Below are 22,332 nucleotides of genomic sequence, written 5' to 3' on the forward strand. Positions count from 1 at the left end.
CTCCGGCCTTCTGGGCAGACAGACGCCACCCTGTCCCCTGCTTTGTGCCTTCCTTCTGCGCCTTGGGCGCGAGTTCTGCATCAAGCCTGGGCCCGAGCTGGGCCCTTTGCCGCCTTGGACCCTTTGCCTACTTCTAATCCAAGCATTTCTTACCCCAGTTCCCACTCGCCCTCCGCAAGGAGAGCTGCTCTCTGAGTCTCCATTCTCAGCAAGTGCCCATTCCCACCCGCGCCCAGGGTCCTGGGAAATTGATGCTTTTTCCCTGACAAGCCTCCCCATCCCCATCCCCATCCCGAGATAGGTGGCGACCTTAACCTGGGACCATTCTGCCTCCCAGAACTGCCTTGAAATTGCACACACAATAGAGCACCTCTCTTTAGAGTTCTGGGGGCAAGGGCAAGGCCAGAAGCCTGCGTCAGAGCTCCTGGTACCCAGACCCCAAGGCGACTGCCTGGGATCCGCCTGCCTGTAGCCATAGCCGTAGCCGTAGCTGGCACTCCTGAATTATTGGCAGATTTGTCCTACAGAAGATCCTACTTTTCTGCCCCTGGGCTACAAATTAACACCCCTCCCGCCCTGCGCTTCCCCCACGCGCCTGGCCAGACGGGTGCCAGGGTGCCCCACTGGGATCTGGCCCAGAGACCTGAGAGAAATCCTCCCCAGCTGTGCTCAGAGGTGCCCCGCCCGCTTGAGAGCTAAGCCAGGGCTGGAGCCTGCGGCCTGGGGGCTGGCAGAGGCCTGGGCCCTCACTGCTAGGAAGGGTGGGTGGGGAGAGGAAGGCAGTAATGATGAAGAAACTAGAGCCCCCTAGAAGACCCCTCTCCTCTGGGAAGCTGTTTACCGGCTGGGATTCTGGGTTTGTTTCATTATGAAGGGGTGGAGGTCATCTCTCTGGGAGGAGACTGGCAGTGACGTGCCCCCTGGAGCTGTGAGTGTACAACTCCCACACCATACTCCCATCTTGCCTTTCTGCTTGGCACACCCAGGAGCCCCCTGGGAAAAGGGGGACTACTGGGACATGGCTGGCCCTGTATGCCAAGCCAAGCAGAACCCCCAAATTGTCCAGAATCTCCCCCTCCTGCCATCACCCCAGGGCAGCACTCCCTCTGGTCTTGTTCAGACTCTTCCCAGTTCCCCGCCTTCAGCAATGAGGCCGTTAGGGCTCCGGACATGGCCTCCCTGCGCAGCTCCCACCCCGGCCTTCACTCTCCCTTCCACTTCAGGTGCCGGGGGACATTTCTTCACATCCCCATCCGGCAGATTCAGAGAAGAATCGGGTTCTTTCTTCCCTGTGACTGCGCCCGGTGGGGTTTTAGGAGACACTGTGGGGGAATCTCAGGCTCCCAAGGAGAGCCTTCCCAGTGTGTCGAGGCCCCTTTAAAAAGCTGAGCAGGATCTTTTTTTTTTTTATAGCCGAATGACTATATTAGGTGACACGAAACTGCTCATCGCTCCTGTCAACACAGCCCCTGGCCCAATGGCACGCTGAGTCCCCCTCCTCCGGCCTGGTCCCGCCTCCCCTGTCCCAGAGCTCCGCACTACCTGCCGCCCGGCCACAACTGGAGCGGGAAGGCGGGTGCGCGGGCGGGAGGGCAGCGGGCACCATGCAGGGAGGCTGCCAGGGGCCGTGGGCAGCGGCGCTCACTGCCGCCCATCTGGCGCTGTGAGACGCGCGGTGCCACCATGTTCCCCAGCCCCGGGCTCACACCCACGCCGTTCTCCGTCAAAGACATTCTGAACCTGGAGCAGCAGCAGCGCAGCCTGGCCGCCGGGGAGCTCTCGGCGCGCCTGGAGGCCACCCTGGCGCCCGCCTCCTGCATGCTGGCCGCCTTCAAGCCCGAGGCCTACGCGGGGCCCGAGGCCGCGGGGCCCGGCCTCCCCGAGCTGCGCGCCGAGCTGGGCCCCGCGCCCTCGCCGGCCAAGTGCGCGCCGGCCTTCCCGGCGGCCCCCGCCTTCTACCCGCGCGCCTACGGCGACCCCGACCCGGCCAAGGACCTTCGAGCCGATAAGAAAGGTGAGGAGGAAGCACCAGGTCCTTCTCCTGCCCGAGTCGCTTTTGTCCCCCAACCCTGCCGCCAAGGAACTCGGCCTGGGCGGAGGGCCGGGCGCAGGGGTTTCGGAGTGAGAAGCAGCAGTGTAGCGCGGCCCTGGCACCCGAGTCCAATCGGATGTTTAGAGGAAATGCTGGATTGAGATGATTAGAAACAAGAGACAAGGTGTTTTTTAAAAAAATTTTTTCGGCCTAACAAAGCCCTAGGCAGCAGCAAGCAGCCCTGCTCCTGGGTTTGTTCCGAAGTTGGCGATCAGTGTGTGGTAGAACAGAGATTCTCTGTATCAGGGTTGTTTTAAAAACCTCTTTGGGTTTTGTTTTGTTTTGTTGTTGTTGAGGGTCTGACGAAAACCGATAAAGAAATTTAAATGCCGCCCACCAGCCGTGCCTTTGCGCACCATCGGAGGAGGGTCCAGGACCTCCAGCAGCCCAACCATAACCCGCGTTTCTGGGACTTTTCCTCCTTTGTTCCAGGAAAGAGGAATCTTGGGAACAAGGGCCTTGCTTTCAAGATGGGGATGCTGCGGACTCCCAGGGACCTGGCTTACTAGCTGTATTTTTCCAGCACCATTTCCTTATGTGCCCAGGGCTGAGTTCTCCCCTGGAAAACGTTAGAAAATACCGCGCCAGGGAAGGTGCGGGCGGTGGAGGAGTAACTGGGAAGCGGCCCGATCGTTGCGCCTGCCATCCCAGCGGCGGGGGAGGCTGACTGGGCGCAGAAGAGGGCGCGCTGGGGACACCTTGGTTCAACGCGGGGTCCGGGCAAACCGGGGAGCCAGGGCCGCCGGGCGGGCGCAGGGCTGCTGTGAGCCCAGAGACGGTCGCTGGGTGAGCCCAGGAAGGTTTGTCTAGAACAGAGGCAGCCGGTCACAGATGCTGGGGGCTCGGCGGGTTGAAGTGCTCGCCACCAATTCGGTTCCAACTCCATCCAGCGCGCGAGCAGCACCGGTTCTGAGGCCGCCTGCCCACCGGGGCTCTGGGTGCTGCACACACCGCCCCGGCCGCGCGGGCACCTTAGCTCACCGAACCCACACCTCTGGGCCTTGTGTCTGTGGTTCCGTAATTTTGAGATAATGTGACCGACCCTAGGTGAGGCCTCCTCTCTCTCTATCGAACGGAACTCACCCCAGGGCAGCGTCGGGTTTTGTTTTCTTTGCAGCAGGAAACCTTAAGTCACTGTCCATCTCCCCACCAGCAAGTGAACCGCCCGAGGGCAGGGGCCGCCCTGGTGTCCTCCGGTGCCCAGAGCCAGGCCTGGCACGTGGCAGGCCTCCAGCAAATGCTAACTGGGCACTGCGGCTCCCGGTGCGTGGGCAGAGGGGGCAGAGGGAACCGCAGCCACGCGGGCTCTCCAGGCGGGGCCGAGTGGCACCGACCGGGGCCCTTCCCCGGAGGGCGGGCGGGCGCCCCGCGGGTCGGGCTGCTCTGACCGCCCTCTCCCTCTCCCTGTCCCCTCAGAGCTGTGCCCGCTGCAGAAGGCGGTGGAGCTGGAGAAGCCGGAGGCGGACGGCGCGGAGCGGCCCCGGGCGCGGCGGCGGCGGAAGCCGCGCGTGCTCTTCTCGCAGGCGCAGGTCTACGAGCTGGAGCGGCGCTTCAAGCAGCAGCGGTACCTGTCGGCCCCCGAGCGCGACCAGCTGGCCAGCGTCCTGAAGCTCACGTCCACGCAGGTCAAGATCTGGTTCCAGAACCGGCGCTACAAGTGCAAGCGGCAGCGGCAGGACCAGACTCTGGAGCTGGTGGGGCTGCCCCCGCCGCCGCCGCCCGCGCGCAGGATCGCGGTGCCGGTGCTGGTGCGCGACGGCAAGCCCTGCCTGGGGGACTCGGCGCCCTACGCCCCGGCCTACGGCGTGGGCCTCAACGCCTACGGCTACAACGCCTACCCGGCCTACACGGGCTACGGCGGCGCGGCCTGCAGCCCCGGCTACAGCTGCGCGGCCGCCTACCCCGCCGGGCCGCCCCCCGCGCCCTCGGCTACGGCCGCCGCCAACAACAACTTCGTGAACTTCAGCGTCGGGGACTTGAACGCGGTGCAGAGCCCCGGGATTCCGCAGGGCAACTCGGGGGTGTCGACGCTGCACGGCATCCGCGCCTGGTAGGGAAGGCCGCCTGGGGCTCCCGCCGGATCCCACCTCCAGCGAAGGGCGCTGGCCTCGGGGGAAGGGGCTCCCGGCGCGGGCCTGCGGCCCCTGGACGTCACCGCCACGCCCGCAGAGACCTCGGAGCGGTCCCCACTCCGCGTGCCTTTGTCCCCACGCGGGGAGGGCTGGTGGCCGAGTTTACAACTTGCGGCGAATGGTCCCTGAGCCTGACGCCCCATTGTGCCCTCTGAGCGCGCGGCATCCCCGACAGGGAACGCGGCCATTGGGACGGGCCGCCCTGGGAGCCTGGGCCGGGCGCCCGGGCGCGTGCTGCCCTGCCGCCACCCTCCCTCCCTCCCGTATTTATGTTTTTACCTGTTGCTGTAAGTCCCGAGAATCCCCTTCCCATTAAAGAGAGTGCGCTGACCGTACGTGTGCTTCTTTCCACTCGCGGCGCGTGGGAAACGGAAGCCCGCCCTGCTGGCCCGGAGCTGCAGGCGTGGGCGGTCAAACAGCAGATCGATATAACAGCAAGCCGTGCGTCCGCTCGGTAACGCCTGGGGTTGTCTCTGGTACCCTCCAACCACCCGGAAAGACGGCCCTGTTTGAAATGCTCAGTGGACCACGGCTTGAAGGGGTTTAGTGATGCCTCGGGCAAACAGCCGGTCCTGGCAGAACGCAGGTTCGGAGACCAAGAGCATCTGCCCAGAACTCCCAGCCATGCCTCCTGGAGCCCTACTGTGTGCCAGGTCCTGCTCCGGGTGCTGGGCATTACATGGGGAGCAGGTGGACCCAGGCCGAGGAGGTTGGAGGGCACCATAACTCGTCCTGCTTAGAAAAAATGCCTCAGCCCATTTTACAGACGGAAAAGCCAAGAACCAAAGCCCTTTCCCAGCCGCCCAGAGCCCTGCAGCCCAGCGGTACTCCAGGAGAAAGGCCTGGGTCCCGTGGCTGGAGCCTCACCCGCTGCTCCACTGGGCGAGGGCAGAACCTGGCCCACAAGAGATGCCCGGCCAGCTGGCGGCCAGCAGTGCCGGGGCCACGTGAATTCACCCATCAGGGAACCCCTTCCCCACGAAACACGCAGTGACCCTGACAAAGCAGTGCTGCTGCTGCGCGGGGTTCGCAGGGGGGAAAGCGAGGCCCCACCAGCGAAATCCAGCTGGAAGCCCTGGCTGTGGGCTGCGCACGCATGCCTCCGAGTTTCCTCTGTAAAGTGCGGGTGGCAAGAGTGCTTCTCTCTGAGCCCAGGTCCCTTGGCCTGACCTTCAGCTCCTCCATCCGCCGCCCCCGGGCTGGGAGCCGGTTCTTTAAAAGGAAGAACGGGAGGGAGTCAGGCTCTGCATTTCCTTGGAATATGGGTTTTCTGTGATTTTTTTGGAATCGCTGGGCTGGCCGTCTGGGGCACCAGGCATGGGGGGCGGTGAGAGCTCTGGTCCAAGTCAAAACATGGCTGGTGGAGTTCAGGACCTAGTTCAGGGGTGCGCCCAGGAGCCTTCTTGCTGCAGGACCCGACGGGCAGCGCTGCCCATGCCTGTTGTGTCCTCTCTTCTGAGAAGGGCTACCCTCAAGCTGGCCCAGCCGCCTGCGGGAGGGGACAGTGCAGGCGCTACGCCTCTCCGGGTGTAGGGGTAGAGGGTGCTCGCAGCTCACCTTCGCAGGGTCCTGGCTGCGCTGTGGGAAGGGGAGCGCGCTGAACTCAGGTCTGGGCTCTGGCCCGGCTTGAATGCCCTTGGCTGTCAGGTCCGAACCGGGCGGGCGAGGGCCACGGGCAGGGGGTGTGTTCAGCTCAGCCGGGCATGGCCGCCTGGGCCTGTGGAGGCGAGCGGCCTGCGGTTCAGCGCGCTCTGCCCCTCGCCACGGTGCGGCGTGGTCCCTTCTCCGGGAAGAGCACCCTGAGGCTCCTGGGCCAGCTCCTCAGCCCTGGCCACCCTCCCACCAGGCGCCCGCCCGCAGCCTCTGTGGGAGCCTCGCTCCGCGGCACCCGGAGCTCCTCCCGCCTGGGACCCCCGCCTGGGGCCCTCTCCGTCAGACCCCGTGTTGGCCCGCGACGCCCTGGGTCTTCGCCTTCCCCTTGTCCGCAGTGACAGTCCAGGTAACATTGCTTTCGCTCAACCTTACAACGCGAGGGGTTCTCTGCGGTGCCCTCCTCCGTGCCATCCGGCAGGGACCGCCGAGGGACACCCGAGGTCTCTCCAAATGGGCAGCAATGGCTGGCGGGCGCACACGCCAGAGCTGACAGCGTCACAGTCCTCTCCTCTCATCCGTCCTCACGCCAGGAAACAGGACAGAGGTTAAACCGTGGTCACGGCCATGCACTTTCCAGGCTGAGCTGGGACGCCCACCCCGCACGCGGACGGGCAGAGGCGGGCGGGCTGTTTGAGAAACCGCGTGTCTCTCCCGGAAAGAGGCGGAGGGACCGCGCTCTGGGCCACCCGCCCGCCCCGCGGCCTGAGGGTCTCGGGCGGCACCGCCAGGCTCCCTCCCGGCAAGAGGCAAAAGGCAAACTGCAGAGCGCCGGGAGGGGAGGCCGGAGGCCAAGGGCGTTGCGGGGCAGGCTCAGAAGGAGCCTGAATTAACGGCCCCCGCATCTACATAGCGACCCGTCCCAAATGAAATCAGGGGCATATTCGTTTGGTTTTTCAATTGTTATATAAGCGACGCGTGCGGAGTGAGAGAATTCAGCCTGGACAGCGAAGTGGGAGACGAACGAGAAGGTGGGCGCCTCCCAGGCGGCGAAGCGCTAGGAGATGGGGTGATGCGGGGTTCGCATGCCCGGAGCGCCAGGGGCCACGGAGGGGACTCGTTATATTCAATGATTTTTTTTTTATCCTCACCTGAGAATATGTTTACTGACTTGAAGGAGAGAGAAACATCGATGGATTGCCTCTGGTATGCGCCCCCTCCGGGGATCAAACCCACAACCTAGGTAGGTGCCCTGACCAGGAATCGAACCCAGGACACTTGTGGTGTCCAGGGGCAATGTTCCAACCAACTGGGCCACCGCAGGGACTATACTTTCTTTTTAAATCAAACCAGCACAGGGCACAGTGAAAAACGCAGTGAGAGCTAAACCCTGGCATTAAAAGAAAGAAGCTGGCTCCCCGGGCTGGGAGGGGCCCTGCACGGAGGACAGAGGAGAGCCTGGCTGGCCAGGGAGGGGAGGGTGCGGTGTGTCCTGGGAAGGGGAGGCGAGGCCCTGTGATGCTCCCTGCACCATGACCGGAAGTCCTCTCGCTCCCTTGCATCGCTCCCAGCCAGCAGAATAGCTTCCCTCTTTTTATTTTGCTTAGGTTTCGATGTTGTGCATTTCAATACCTGTGTTTAAAAGGAGCAGAGCCCGCCAGGCACGCTGCAGACCTGCGGAGTGGAAGCAGCCCTGCTCTCCCCAGCCGCTGCCTCCTTGGGTAAATGTTCCAGGCTCAGCCCCTGCCCCCGCCCACCACCCCCGCCCCCTACCTCCCCACCCCCTCCTGGACTGGAGAGGGCAGCCCTGCAGCCCAGGTCGGTGGACTTCCCCCCCAATGGGGTCCTGGAAAAGGCGCTGGTGCTTGGATTTCGTTTACCTCTCGCGCATGGAGCTTACCGCATGCCGGCACTGTCCTGAGCTCTTCACAGGTGAACCCATCTAGTCCTCTCTCCCCTCTCTGAGGGAACAGATAAATCACTCACAGGCCCCACCACACAGCTGGCCAGTGCCACCGCTGCTTAAAGGCCCGCAGCCTGGCTCCCGGGGCCCTCAGCACTGTCCTGTATCCCAGCTCAGAAAGTAGGCACCAAGACAAGTTCAATCAACGTGTCAACTGCATGAGGCCGAACAAGCCCATCGGGTAGGCACAGTTATTCTTCACTTAGGACCGAGGAGGAAACTGAGGCCCAGAGAGAAGTGACTCACCCAAGACCTCGCAGTGGAGTGGGGGGCATAGCAGCGGGGACCCCAGGGGGCGGTCTGGCCCCCTGGAGCTTCCTAAAGAGCCAGATGGGAAATGAGTGGACTGGACACGCTGGCCACCCGGAGCCCGCAGGCTCTGCACGCTGCTCTGACCGACAGCTGGCTGCGTGGGTAACGTCATTGTCTTCGTGCTCACCTGTGCCAGGCCCAGGGCGAAGGGTTAACCCTCACATCTCCTCATTCCCCAAGGAAGAAACGGAAAGGTGAAGCAGCCACGGGCACTGCCTGCCTGGGAGCACTTGAATCCAGATGGTTCCACCAGAGTCCTGGCTCCTGAACCATTCTCAGCGGGTCTCAAACTTGCCCGACACCAACTGCTGGAGACTGGCCAGGCCCAAACCCCTGCCCTCCTGGTTCCCTTGAACTGGGCTCCCCAGGGCGAGGCCTGCAAAACCGCATTGGTAACAGGTGCTTCTCATCATTGGCAAGTGGGAGATCGCGGCTCACAGAGCCCCGGCCCTCGGGCTCCAGGAGACGCGGGAGTCGGATTTCCGCCCTCTGGCCGCTCTGCCATCTCAAGGCGTCTGCGTGTTTGCTAAGATCCAGGGGCTGCAAGAGCAGCATGTGGACCCCTCTCACGGAGACACCTATAACCTATAAGCGGGAGGTGAGGGCCAGAGGGGGCCGCCACACTGTCCTCCCCAGAAGCGCCGGCGCTCCTCTCCATCCCCGGGAGGCGCCCCTCCAGGGAAGCTCCGTGAGGCAGGGGGCGAGGGCCCTCAGTGCCTGGGACAGTTCTGAGCAGAATGCGGACTAAGTCTTGACCGCTGTGTTTTATACTCACCCGCAGTTTCTTCAACTTGGCCGTCACGCCACACAGGTGACGCCTACGGACACCATTCCCCGGCCCGCCCCTGGGGACCCTGATTCCGTCTGTCCTCCGGGAAACCTGGCTGGGCCGGCGTTCGGGCAGCGCTGCTGATTGTCTTGTGCTGAAACCCGATGAATATTTGGGGGTGTGACTCCTGCTTTCAGGGACCCAGTTTCAAAGGAGTGGTTAGAAAAAGAAACAAGAATCCACAACACTGTACAGAGGCCTCTTCGTCTAAGTATTCATTATCCGATCACTGGCCGAGGTTTTACAGGAGAACAGAGGCCCTCAGAAAATAAGATCCTCGCCAATGAGCTGAGGCCTTAAACAGGAGGCCTCCTCTACACAGCGGTGCCGCGCCCAGGCACATGCTCTGGACCCCAGAGGCCAGAGAATCATGCAAACGTGACCCCGGGAGAGCGGCAGCCACCCAATCAGGGCCCTGGGCCCAGGCAGCCTGGAGCGGCAGCCCATCCGCACAGTGAAGCTCTACAAGGCCGTTTAACTGCAAAAGGAAACAATAAGTATCACAAAAGGTGCGGGATTTTAAGTGGACAAGGACTTGAACAGACATTTCTCCAGAGAAGATACACCAACAGGCAATAAGCACACGAATATACTCAACATCGCTAATCACTAGGGAAATGCAAATCAAAACCACAAGGAGCCCTAACCGGTTTGGCTCAGTGGATAGAGCGTCGGCCTGCAGACTGAAAGGTCCCAGGTTCGATTCCAGTCAAGGGCATGTTCCTGGGTTGTGGGCACATCCCCAGTGGGGGGTGTGGAGGAGGCAACTGATCGATGTTTCTCTCATCGATATTTCTAACTCTCTATCCCTCTCCCTTCCTCTCTGTAAAAAAATCAATAAAATTAAAAAAACACACAAACTGCAACCAGGGTGGCCACTGTTCAAAACAAAACAAACAGAAAATAACACGCGTTGGCCGTGCTGTGGAGGAGCAGGGACCTTTATGCGTTGCTGGTGGCAGAGCAAAACGGCACAGCAGCCCTGGGAACAGGATGGCAATTCCTCAAAAAATGAAATGGGAACTAATCATATGATCCAGCAATTCCACTTCCGGGCCTACAACCAAAAGAAGCAAAAGCTGGACTCACACACGCAGCCACACTCGTGTTCACAGCAACATATTCACCACGGCTAAGAGCTGGGAGCCACCGTGTCCACTGACAGATGAAGGAATAAACAAGATGTGCACACACACACACAGCAAAACAGCGCTCGGCCTTACAAAGGAAGGACGTTTGACATGTGCTACTACAGGGATGAACCTTGACAAGATTATAAGTGAAATAAGCCAGACACAGAGACAAATACTGGATGATTCCACTCATACGAGATCCCTCGCGAGTCACTTCATGGAGACAGAAAGCAGAATGGCAGCGACCGAGGGGCTGAAGGGAGGTGGGGGCGGGCGGGGCGGGGGAGACAGTGTTGAATGGGGACAGAGTTTTAGTTGGGAAAGATGAGAAAAGTTCTGGAGATGGATGGTCGTGGTGGCTGTGCAATAATGGGAGTGCACTACTGCCACTAGCCTGTACACAGAAACATGGTTTGAGTGGTAAATACTATGTTGGGTACATTTTACCACAATTTTAAAAAATTAAGTCCCAACATTTTAAAAAAAAGAAAAGAAAGAGAAAAAGAGGCAGAGTTTCTAGAAGCTGAGGAAGCATTAGCCCGTTTACACCCAAGGTGGCAGGCGGATGAGGCCCTGGGGGCGTGGGACCCCTTAACTGAAGAGAGGAAATCGAGGCGTGAGGACAAGAGGAAGGGTTCCGAAGGGAATGACAGAACCTCAGGGGGTTAAGTGTGATCTTGGGGGAGAAGGGGGAGGGAGGAGGGAGAAATGGAAGATATCTGCAATACTATCAACAATAAAAAAATATATTTTAAAAAAAGAGTGTCTTGGGCCAGTCTGAGAACCAACTGCTGAGAGTTTGAGGAGCCAGGGCTCTGGTGGAACCATCTGGATTCAAGCACGCCCCCCGCCTACACTGCGGCTGGCTGAGGTGGGCAGTGCGCCCTGTGTTAGAATAACAGCCCCAACCATTCCACTCCGAGTCCCCAGAACACATGTCTCTGCTACTTTGTATGGCAAAACCAAACATGACAAAACGCACCCACATCTGCAGGTGGGGTTAGGTTAAGGGGAGGTAATCCTGGGTTATCTGGGGCGGGGCCACAGGAGCCACCGGGGTGCTCAGAGGCAGCCCCTCTGGTCACATAGTTTCTTGGAGCCCCCAGAAGGACTCAGCCCTGCTGACCCCTTGATCTGAGGACCCCTGGCCTCCAGACCCGGAAGATAACGCATGTATTGTTTTAAGCCACTGAGTGTGTGGGAACAGAAAACAAGTACATTTCCCTATAGTCTATTCTCCACCGGCAGCTGGAGGTATCTACCAACACCCAGAAGCCAGACACTGTCCCCTCCCTGCACAGGGCCCCCCAGGGGTCCCCACTGCTGTGGGGGAGTCGGAACTCCTGGCCAGGATGACGAGGCCCGGCCCACCTCTCCAGCCCCTGTGCTCACTCCAGGCACCAGTTCGTTGGGTTCCTTGCTGCAGCCCCCCCCCCCCCCCCCCCGCCTGTCCTCACGCATGGCCTGTCTCCTCCTCTTCCCTCGTCCAAACTGCACCCTCCGATTCAGGGAACCGTGGGGTCCCAGCCTGGACTTGCTGAGCAGCTACGCAGCTCAGGCGGCACTGCCGCATCACAGTGAGCCCCCACAATAGCCTGGAGGAAGACACCCTGGGAGTCTTTGTTTCGTGGATAAGGCCAAAGTCTCAGCGAGCAGGATAGAGAGTGAGGGCAGACCCAGGACGGAGCTCAGCCCCGGGTGGGCGGGCCCAGGGCCTTTCCTGTCATTCCCTGCTTCTGTGGTTCACCACTGCCTGGCACACAGTAGGTGCAATAAACATGTGGTAAATGAGAGGACGTTGTCTAGAGGAGCAGCCACAGGGCTGAGCACGTGGTGGGCCCGCAGGGATCACAGCTGCATCAGGTAAAAGAAAACCCACAGGTGAAAACCAAAAGGTGACAACACAAAACTATTTGGGGCCACCTTTGGCCCACCTGCTCCCTGTTGCCCTGTCCCCATCACGTGCAAAGCTCGTTATGTCAGAAACCAAGCCTCCCCCCGCCCCCCCCACCCCCCCCCTCCCCGCCTCATTGGCAGCCAGGAGAGAGCCACCGGCCTCGCTGAGAGTGACAGCCCCACGCCTGAGTGTCCCTCGGGAAGTGAACTTGGTCCTGCGGGGAATCCTCTTCAAAGTGGGAGCAGCTAACGGTGCGGACTCCCAGCAACCAGGTGGCTGGGCCGGCTTCCCTGTGGGATGAGGGGCCGGCTTCCCGCAGCTGTCTGAGCGAGAGCTGGACTCCAGCGGCTGGGATTCCTCCCCATCCTCTTCCTCTTTCATCCACAGCCTCTGGGGCCTGCGGTCCAGAGCCGAGTGTGGGGTGAGCCGCAGGGGCAGCGGCGGGGAGGCTCGCCAGCCCCAGCCAGGCCCAGACACCTGCTCCTTTCATGTTCCTAATCCTTTCACCAGAAGCACCGCGCTGCCCCCGGAGCCTCACCTTGTCCGAGGGCATCGGGACGCCAGGTGTTTCTGACGCCCCGGCGATGTGGCCTTTGCCTCCTGAATAGATGGGGTGAGAGCGGCCCGAGGGGAGGACAGACATCAGAGCACGACGGCGGGGAAACCAGAAGCCGGGGAGTAGGAACCAGAACGTTCTGATAGATGAAGAAAAGGTCCTTGGGCCTGTCCAATTTCTTTGATGGTTGGGAGGCAACCTGGTGGTGGCCAGGAAGAGGGCGTCACTCTTTTTTTTTTTTTTTAAATATATTTTATTGATTTTTTACAGAGAGGAAGGTAAAGGGATAGAGAGTTAGAAACATCGATGAGAGAGAAACATCGATCAGCCGCCTCCTGCACATCTCCTACTGGGGATGTGCCCGCAACCCAGGTACATGCCCTTGACCGGAATCGAACCTGGGACCCTTCAGTCTGCAGGCCGACGCTCTATCCACTGAGCCAAACCGGTTTCGGCGAGGGCATCACTCTTAAGGAGAAGAGATACTTATCCTAGCCCAGGGGTGGGCAACCTTTTTGTGAGTGCGTGCCAAAACCAGCAAAATCTGACTCAAAATTCTTCTGCGTGCCAACCCTAATTTTTTGAGAACATGTTACGCCTACTTGATATCTCTTAAGGTGTACGTCTGTGAAGAACCTTGAAGAAATAATAAAATTCATTCAAGCGACAAAAACACAGTCTAAGATGATGAAAAACACATTTATTTTTTAGTGTATACATGTACACTGATAGTCTGACAGAAAACTTTATGACTCCGTGTGATATGATCAGTGGGACTTTTGCTGCTGCATCACCGATGACAGAGATTTTACATCAGGTTTATATTTCGTGACCTTCAGAGATCTGCACGAGCTACTACTTTCATCCGTCAGGCTACTCCTATTACGAGACTTAACAAAATTCATCACTGAGAACAAAGATTCACAAGCGTATGTGGATGAAACCAAAACACTGGTCGGATCTAGGAAGGCAGGGAGAGTTAAGGCAGAGGCATAGAAATTGCTCTTCCCCCTCTCGTCAATCCATGTCTATGGTCTTTAAGATAACTTGTTATGGAAAATTATTTATTTATCTAAGATGCACCTACACTGAATTTATCTGAAAAATAAAAAAGTCGATATTAAGAAAAAAATTGTAAATGGAAGATTATAAGAGAGGGTTTCACGTGCCAGCAAAACTTACTGGCGTGCCATGTGTGGCATGCGTGCCAGGGGTTGCCCACCCCTGCCCTAGACCCTGAGACGTGAACTTGGACCAAAGTGTCTGGCTGTCATTGACAGCGGTCATCTCTCATGGATTGTGTGTGTGCTATTATCTTTCTTCTTTTTGAATTTGTACAATGATCAGACATTTCCTTGAAAAACTGAAAAAGAGCACATTTTATGTTGAAAAACCAAAAAAAATGTCCGGCTGTCCCTGCAAGGAGTCCAGAACAGTCCTAGCAAGTGCTCAGCACAGCATTTGGCAAATGTCCTTCCCTTGAGGCCCAATCAGCCCTTGAGCAGGCAGGCCCATACCCCAGCCCGCCTCCGAGAGCGGTTTGCAGGCTGGACGCCCCCCTCGCCCTGTCCCAACAGCCACAATGCATCCTCTCATCTGCACAGAGCCCCGCCCTGTGGGAGGAGCGGCCACATCCTCCAGCCAAGGATGCTGGGCCATGACGGGCAGGTCCTGGGGCAGGAAGCCCTGTGGGTCAGATGAGGCCCTGAATGCGCAGGAGATCTGGAAGGGACCGTGGGTGGCACCCCAGCTCTGCATCGTGCCCCCTCGGGCAACCTCTCGGAGCCCGGACTTCCCTGGCTGGAAAACGGGGCTAACATAGGCCCACGCGTGCTGTTGGAGGGTAACACGCGACAATGCAGGCTCCTCACACGCCAGCTCTCTTCCCCGCGGCCCAAGTCTGTGTCGCAAGCAGGAGACGGGCCTACGGCAGAGTCAGAGGTCGCAGAGCCGAGACTCCTCGCGGACAATCCCAGGCGGTGCCATCGGAGGGGAGGGGCGGGTCAGGTGCTGCTTCCCAGCTGCGTGACCTTGGCCCAGACGCTCTCCCCCCTGGGCCTCGGTTCCTGTGGTTCCTGTGCATTGCTGGGCTCCTAGCTGCCACGAATGACGCTCATATGGAAGCGCCCCGCGACGGCCGTCGTGAGAGAGGGGAGAAGTCACCGAATGGGGCTTCTACACGTGGGGAACCGAGAGAGATCGTCGCGTTCGCTGTCTGACCACCGGCCACAGCCGGCCGTGCGGCTGCTTCTGGCAAGAGGGTGTGCGGAGTGCACACTCCGCTCTGCTGTCACGGGGCCCTGGTGACCTTGGCTGTCTTCAGAGGCCAGAGCGCTGGAAAGGGGCGGGCGAGCAAGCCCCGCTCGGTCCTACTGACCATCGCAGTTGGAGAGAAGGGGGCCGGGCCCCACTTGCCTGTTGTTCTATATTTACCACCCGCTGGCCTGCGCGTGGGGCCGGGTGTGCGCTGATCCCTGCCCAGCGCCTCCCTGGCTCCCAGGGGCGCCGCTATCGCTGGACTCAGACGCCTTATCTCCTGAAAGGCTCAGGCGGCAATTTTGCTTTCAGGTTGAAACCTCCACCAATCCATGTGCCAATGCGATGCGATAGCCTGCGGCTGCAGCCTCCCCCACCCGGCCGCTCCTGGGCTCGGGCTCTGCCCTCCGGAGCGGGGCACAGGGAGCTTCCTGAGACAGTCCTTCCCTCCGAGTCACCGAGCACGCGTGCATCGCTCAGTCAACGCTCCGGGCGCTGTGCTGGGGGCCGGGAGAGGAGTTTACTGGGACCAGTGTCTGATACGCAGGAGCCTGCCCCTCCTGGGCTCACAGTGAATAAAGCAATGACATGTGGAAGTGAGCGCTGCCGTATGAGGAGACAGGCAGAAAGACAATAAAAGGGAGGAGCACTGCCCGGCCGGTGTGGCTCAGTGGTTGAGTGTTGACCTATGAACCAGGAGGTCATGGTTCGAGTCCCAGTCAAGGCACACGTCCAGGTTGCAGGCTCGATCCCCAGCGTGGGACGTGCAGGAAGCAGCCGATCAATGATTCTCTCCCATCACTGATGTTTCTCTCTCCCTCTCCCTTCCTCTCTCTGAATCCAGAAAATATAATAAGTAAATAAATAAATAAATAAATAAATAAATAAATAAATAAAAAATAAAATATACACTGAGTAACCTTTAAAAAAAGGGGGGGGAGCACCTCAAGTTGGGGCAGCAAGCTGCTGGTGTAGCTGATGTATTGGGTTCCCTGGGTGGAGGAGGGTGGGTGCTCCGCTGGTAACCTGGTGAACCCCGCCTTGGTTCTTACCCTCATTTTGTGGCTCAAAGGTCTGGAGCATCCTGGGAGCAGATTCTTATCTCAGGGGTGGACTTACGTCACCAAAGTTGTCCTGGATTTTATGGGTTGCACTGTGTCCCCATAAAGCAGCGGTTCTCAACCTGTGGGTTGCGACCCCTTTGGCCGTCGAATGACCCTTTCACAGGGGTCACCTAAGACCATCCTGCATATCAGATATTTACATTACGATTCATAACAGTAGCAACATTACAGTTATGAAGTAGCAACGAAAATAATTTTATGGTTGGGTCACAACATGAGGAACTGTATTTAAAGGGCCAGAAGGTTGAGAACCACTGCCATAAAGATATGTGAGGCCCTGACCCCCAGACCTCAGCATGTGACCTTATTTGGAAACAGGGCTATTGCTGCCATGACTCGTTAAGATGAGGCCATAAGCCCTAACCGGTTTGGCTCAGTGGATAGAGCATCGGCCTGCGGACTCAAGGGTCCCAGGTTCGATTCCGGTCAAGGGCATGTACTTTGGTTGCGGGCACATCCCCAGTAGGGGGTGTGCAGGAGGCAGCTGATCGATGTTTCTCTCTCATCGATGTTTCTAACTCTCTATCCCGCTCCTTTCCTCTCTGTAAAAAAAAAGAAATCAATAAAATATATTAAAAAAAAAAAAAAAAGATGAGGCCATGAGGGCGAGCCCTCATCCACTATGACCAGTGTCCTTATGAAAAGGAGAAACGGGACACTGTGGACACACAGAGCGAGAGGACGGCCATGATGATGCAGTCAAAGGCTGGAGCGGTGCAGCCACAAGCCAAGAAATGCCAAAGATCGCCTGCCACCACCAGGAGCTAGAAGAGGCCAGAAGGATCCTCCCAGAGTCATCGGAGGGAGCACGGCCCTGCTGAAGCCTTGACTTCACACTCCCAGCCTCCAGAACCATGCGACAACAATGTCCTGCGGTTTTAAGACACCTACTCATGACCCAAAATACTTAATGAGCAACTAATATATGCAGATACTGTGCCAGGTCCTGGGGACACTCTGGAGGCCTGGAGGCCAGAAGTGGCAGGACCAGGGCACCACCGTCATGGAGAAACATCCATGGGTGAGACAGGACCTAGAGGCAGGGAGGGCAGGACCCACCGTGCCCTGATGGACAGAGCTGGAGGTACTATGAGGGGGGCCTCGGGGGCCCCTCTCCCATCCTCTTGCCTGGCATGACCACGGGGTGGCCTCTTTTGATGGGCACAACACAGTAGATGCTGGGCCTCCCTGAGATTGCCCCAGATAATGTTGGTTGGAGTCTGGGGTGTCCCCCAAACCCTTCATTCATATTTACATCTAAGGGCTCACCCAGGGCCATCACGTGGGTGTTCATTTGCAAGGACAGCATGTTCGCCAGGTCCCTCACCAGCCCGTTCTCACACGTTACTGCATGCCTCGCCCACGTGAAAGCATCTGGGGATAAGATCCCGGCTTACTCAGATGATTGGGAACGGTCCACTCATCTACTTACTGCTAGGTAACAAGCCACCTCAAACCTGTGGCGTAAAACAGCCCTCCAATGCTGCTGTGGGAAGAGCATTCGGAGCAGGCAGGGTGTGGGTAATTGTCTCAGCTCCATCATGTCCGTCCGGGGCCCCAGCTGGGAGACTGGAATGGCTGGGAGCTGAATCCTCTGGAGCCTTCTTCACTCATCGGGTGCCTCAGCTGGATCTGGCAACCCAAGCATCTCCATCGGCTCCTCTGTGTGGCTTGGGCTTCCTCACAGCATGGCGGCCTCTGAGTAATTGAACTTCGTATATGGCAGCTCAGGTCTCCAAGGACCAGGGCTCTGGATCAGCTAACCTGGGGCTCGCACAGAATCCCCGCGCTGCAGCGCTCGGCCAGAGCATCCCGAGCCTCCGACTTCCAAGAGGAAGGACATGGGCCTCCTGACAGACGTAGACCCTCCTCCAGGCGACAAGAAGTGCCACGAGTCTGTGGCCATGTTCCTAAACCAGCACAGCCAATTACACCCACCAGGCAGGACACCAGATGCTCCTCAGGCCAGGGTTCGGGGTGCACCTCATTTGGCCCACAACACCTGGCCCTCCCCTCAAGCACAGGATAAGGTCCAAAGCCACTGGCATGAACATCCAAGCTCTCCATCGCTGTCCAGGCCTGCGCTCCAGCTCTCCGGCCACCCGAGCTTTCGGCAGCAGGCAGGATCCTCTCACACCAGGTACCGCCCCCGGGCCAGCCTGGGCCTGAGGACACGTGACACCCGGAGAGCCACTCTTTCCTAACTACCAAGGGCGCCATCAAGACAGGCAGCATCCGGAGTTATTCTCCCAAAGGCGCAGGGCTCCCCAGGGAAATGCAGACACCCACCCGGCACCCGGACTTTGGCCTGTGGGTGCGGCCATCTGCCTCCTTCCCCTGAGCCCCGCCCGGCTGCAGGCTGCACAGGCGCCCAGCTGGGCTGCAAAGCGGGTGGACTGAGCGGCCCTGGACAGAATCAGCTTCCCGCCCAGATTCATCACTGTTCCCTGCGGGCCCAGCTGAGCCCGTCTGCTCCCTTGAAAGGCGCCTTTGAAGCCTGCGGTGGCCCTGAGCGAGGGGGAGGCCGCACCTGGAGGCCGCTCTGGCTGAAGGACCCTGGGCGCTGCCAGGAGGGCGAGAGGAGAGGCAGGAAGAGTGCACTCCTGCCGTCAGTGCCCTCTGGACCCCAACGGAAGAGATGACCGATGACCGTGGGACCCAAGGGCAGGGCGGCGGGGGGGGGGCCCTCCGGAAGCAGAGCTGCTTCTCATTTCAGTGACGAGCTGCAGCCAGACCTTTTCCTGGTGGACAGTGATGACTAGAGGAAAAGGACCCTTGCTCTCTGGAGGCAGAGCTCTCCCCTCCCTCCCTCCCTCCCTTCCTCCCTCCCTCCCTCCGTCACTCATCACTTGTTCCTTCCCTGCTGACTCAGCCCTGGAGGCTCCAGGCGACCAGGACCCCTGCCCCCTGCCCCCAGCCTCCAGATCATCAGACCAGCCTGGGTCCCCCCGCCCCTCCCCCGAGAGAGCGGCATAAAGCTTTACCCAAATGGTGATGTTTCTACGGCCCACAGCCGTGAACACGAGAGGGTGGGCATGTCACAGCACAAGGAAGTGGCGCAAAACAAAGGTTTCGAAAATTCTGATTTGCCACCTCAGAAAATTTACAGTGTCCAAACCACATTTTCAGAACCTCGCTTTCCTGTTTTTAGCCATTATAAGGTAGGCACTCCTGAGGCGCGGGATCCAGTCACGTTCCTTCACATCGAGTATTGGAAAACCATGAGGAAGCTGTAACGTGTACAGCCCGCGGGCACGGCTGGGGGTTGCCTGCAGGTGACATGGCTGTCCTAACGGGGACACATCAGCACCCAGGCGCAAGTGTCTGTATGAAGATGGAGACTCAAGCCAGCAGCCGGGCGCTGGGCCTGCAGGGGCACCTCCCCACCCCACCCCCGCCCCCACCGCCGTCCCCTGCAGCTTCTGAGCACCTGGGACACCAGCCCCAGCCCCATGGACACTCTGCGGGTGGCTCCTGTGGCTGGCGGCAGGTGGCAGGGCCTGGCACAGAGGCTCACAGCTCCTGAGGCCTGTGGGGTCCTGTAGGGCCACCATCAGGCCCCGCCTCTCACCTGGGCTCCCTAAAGCTGGCTCCCAGCCCAGGTCTGCAGAATGCCCCGGATGGGGTCAGTGTCTCAGGCACACCTGCGTGTCAGGAGGTCTTCCAGGGACAGCTCGGCATAGAGAGCAACGCACCCACCACCTGGCTGAGGACGCAAACTATTGCAAAGCCCAATCCTAACACAACTGAGTCACCTCCTGTGTCCTCCGCTAGACCACCCATCCCCAGGGAAAGGAGGGAAGCTCCTGGAGGGAGGAACCTGGCTCACGCCTGTTGTACCAGTTACAGGACTGCGAAACAGGGGGACAAACAGCAGCCTGGACGTGGGATCTCCAGGTCAGAGGCACTGGATATACTGTGGTTGGCGGGCTGACAAGTTCTGGGTTGCGAATGTGCCCTGCTCTTTGCTTTCCAGGTTTTCGGTTTAGAAAATGGTTAAAACTCAGGCCGTTGCCACCGCATTCCTTGGAGGCCCTGGATTTCACACCCATGCCTGATCCTGAGGGGGCGGCGGCCACGCCTGTGTCCCCCCGGACAGAAGTGTTTGAAGTCAGGGTGACGCTGAGTAACATGAGCTGCGGGACTGAAAGATGGATGTAAATATTGTCCCTAAAAGCTCACCTTCCTGCAAATCCATTTTCCAGAAGGGAGATGTTTGCCTTCTTTTCTGGCCTGGCTGCGTCCGCGCAGTGCGTGCCCGCGTGCCTGCTGTTAGTCCCTTTGGGGACGTTCCCAGGAGGGCGGGTCATTCTATGTTCCAGTTTTTGAGGAACCGCCATGCTGTCTTCCCCAGGAAACCCCTTGTTGTTGCTTTGCAAAAGTAAGCCTCCTTTCTCGCAGGCCCTCCCGGACAGGACAGGCCCTCCCGGACAGCCCCTCTGCCATCTCGGCCGAACCTCCTGACAGGATGATCCACGCCCACGGCCACCTCTGCCCTCTCCCTCCTGAAACCACCGGGCAGGGCACCCCAGGTCTCAGACCCGGCCTCCTGGGCCTCCCTGGCCTCTGGCACCTGGACCCTCCCCTCCTCTCCACTTGCCTCCTGGGCCCCTGCCCAGCCCCCCCCCCCCCCCCGCCCCAACCCCCGTGCTCTCTCTGTGCCTCCACACTCCTCTGCTGGGCCCTTTTCACCCTCTGCCCTGGGCATCCCTGCGGCCCAGCGGCCCACCAGAGCCTCCTCTTCCCACACGCTCTGCTCTGCGAGGGACCCCACCCACCGGGAGGCGCTGCGGCCATGTGTGGGGGCACCTCTCCCCCTGCCCTTTCCAGCTGCCCCACCCGCCACTCCCCCAGCCTGAAGCTGAGCTCTGCGCTCCCCAGGCAGCGTGGCCTTCCACGTGGACTTGGCGGCAGTGACCAACTGGGACTGAGGGCCTCCTGCTGCCGGACACGGTGCCGGGAACACACACGGGCCTCTCCAGCTGCCTGTGCCCTGTCTGCTTCCGTTCGTTCGTTTTAAAATTGTTGCTAACAGTGCATCCAGCGGGGCTGCTGCCTCCACACAGGCCCGCCCCCGCGTCCTCACCCCGCCTCTCCCATGCCGGGTGTCTCCAAAGTACCAAGGACTCCCTCACGTCCCAGCAACGGACACATGCAGACAGTCCCTTGGACTGACACCCAGAAGGGGCGTCCCTTGGGGAAAAGAGTGCACGTTCTGTAACTCAAGTTATTGCCAAGTGCCCTCCTCAGGAGCTGAATGGGCCAGTCCTCGCTGAGAGGAGATGGGGTGGCAGCTGTCACTTCCTGACTTGCAAGACTGCTCAGCCCAAGTCCAGCAGCTGAATGGAAAGCTGGCGCTGATGCGCCCGCAGGTGTGCAGGAAGCAGGGTGATGGGCTTGAGAAGAGGAGGGAGGAGGTGCAATGGGTACATCTGTCTCAGCTCCTCAGGGTCAAGGCCACCTTCCCCCCAGCTGTTTAAACCTGCTGGGCATTAGCATATCAAACACCCATCAAACGGAGTGGAAAAGTCTCCTTAAAAAGTGCCACAGCTGGTGTCAAACAACAACAGTGGAGCCGCTTCTAAGGGAAGCTTCTGGCCTGAGAGCTGGGAGCAGAGGCTGGAGGACAATAAATCAGCAGGAAAAGTAAGTGAGGAAAATGGCCCTTGTGTGGCCCTGGATGGCATGATTTGTGTTGAACACAGACATGCCCGCTTTGTGTGTGTTCACGTGTTTATTGTTCGGACACATGATGTTGTTCCGGAAGCGAGTGGTGAGCTGCGGGTCCGGGTGTGGCAGACGGCACACTCCTCGAGGAGCTGCGTGGGGAAGTGCGGGGATTCCCGATGGACTGGCAATGCAGTGGGCTTCCCGAGCCCTGCTCTCCAAACTCAGGGCCCAGCACATCTAAGGACCGGGGTGAGGGGGGCCTGTGCCACTTACCCCACCTCTGCCAACACCGAACAATATGGGCTTTTCATTGCTGCTGCTCCGGCGGGCAAGACATGGAATCCTCTTCCAGTTTTGTGGTGTGGGTTTCGAGGTGAGGTGGAGTCTTCTCACCCTTTCTCGGCCCCTGACCCCGGCTCGGCCCTGGCAGTCATCGCGGTGTTTGTAAGCCCAGGCCCCGCAGTGGGCTCTGAGCAGAGGGCGGGGGGGGGCCTGGAGTCCCAGGCAGCGCTGGCTCTCGCCGGCTCTCTGGCTCTCGCCGGCTGTCTGTCCTTACCAGGAACAGGTCAGAGACGATAGCAACGCCTCCGTGTCTCCGCGTGGCAGTGCTTGGGGATGAGGGGAAGTCCCCTAAATCGCAGAACCAAACTCACATTCAGTTATGATTGAGCAAAAATTTAAGAAAAACAAAAACAAATAAAACAAAAACTTACCCTTAGATTTACTAACCCGCTTCTCACCCTCCCACCCCCTGGGTTTCAGCCTCTCCATGGCTGCG

The 22,332-nt window shown here is 59.4% G+C and overlaps 1 protein-coding gene across 1 annotated transcript; it reads left to right on the forward strand.

Moving 5' to 3' along the window:
- Nucleotides 1–1,470: 1,470 nt before the first annotated feature.
- NKX2-5 (NK2 homeobox 5) lies at nt 1,471–4,549 on the forward strand. Its single transcript, XM_036314352.1, has 2 exons — nt 1,471–2,014; nt 3,509–4,549. The coding sequence occupies exons 1-2, from the start codon at nt 1,684–1,686 to the stop codon at nt 4,144–4,146; spliced, it is 969 nt and encodes a 322-aa protein (XP_036170245.1). The 5' UTR covers nt 1,471–1,683; the 3' UTR covers nt 4,147–4,549.
- Nucleotides 4,550–22,332: the final 17,783 nt, after the last annotated feature.

The sequence above is a fragment of the Myotis myotis genome, unplaced genomic scaffold (assembly GCF_014108235.1).
Source record: "Myotis myotis isolate mMyoMyo1 unplaced genomic scaffold, mMyoMyo1.p scaffold_m19_p_6, whole genome shotgun sequence".
NCBI classification, from domain to species: Eukaryota; Metazoa; Chordata; class Mammalia; order Chiroptera; family Vespertilionidae; genus Myotis; species Myotis myotis.

Bases quoted from the DNA above. Each gene is read 5' to 3' on its own strand.
- NKX2-5 (XM_036314352.1), top strand. From the start codon at position 1,684: ATGTTCCCCAGCCCCGGGCTCACACCCACGCCGTTCTCCGTCAAAGAC. The intron at 2,015-3,508 runs GTGAGGAGGAAG...CTGTCCCCTCAG, and splicing joins CCTTCGAGCCGATAAGAAAG to AGCTGTGCCCGCTGCAGAAG.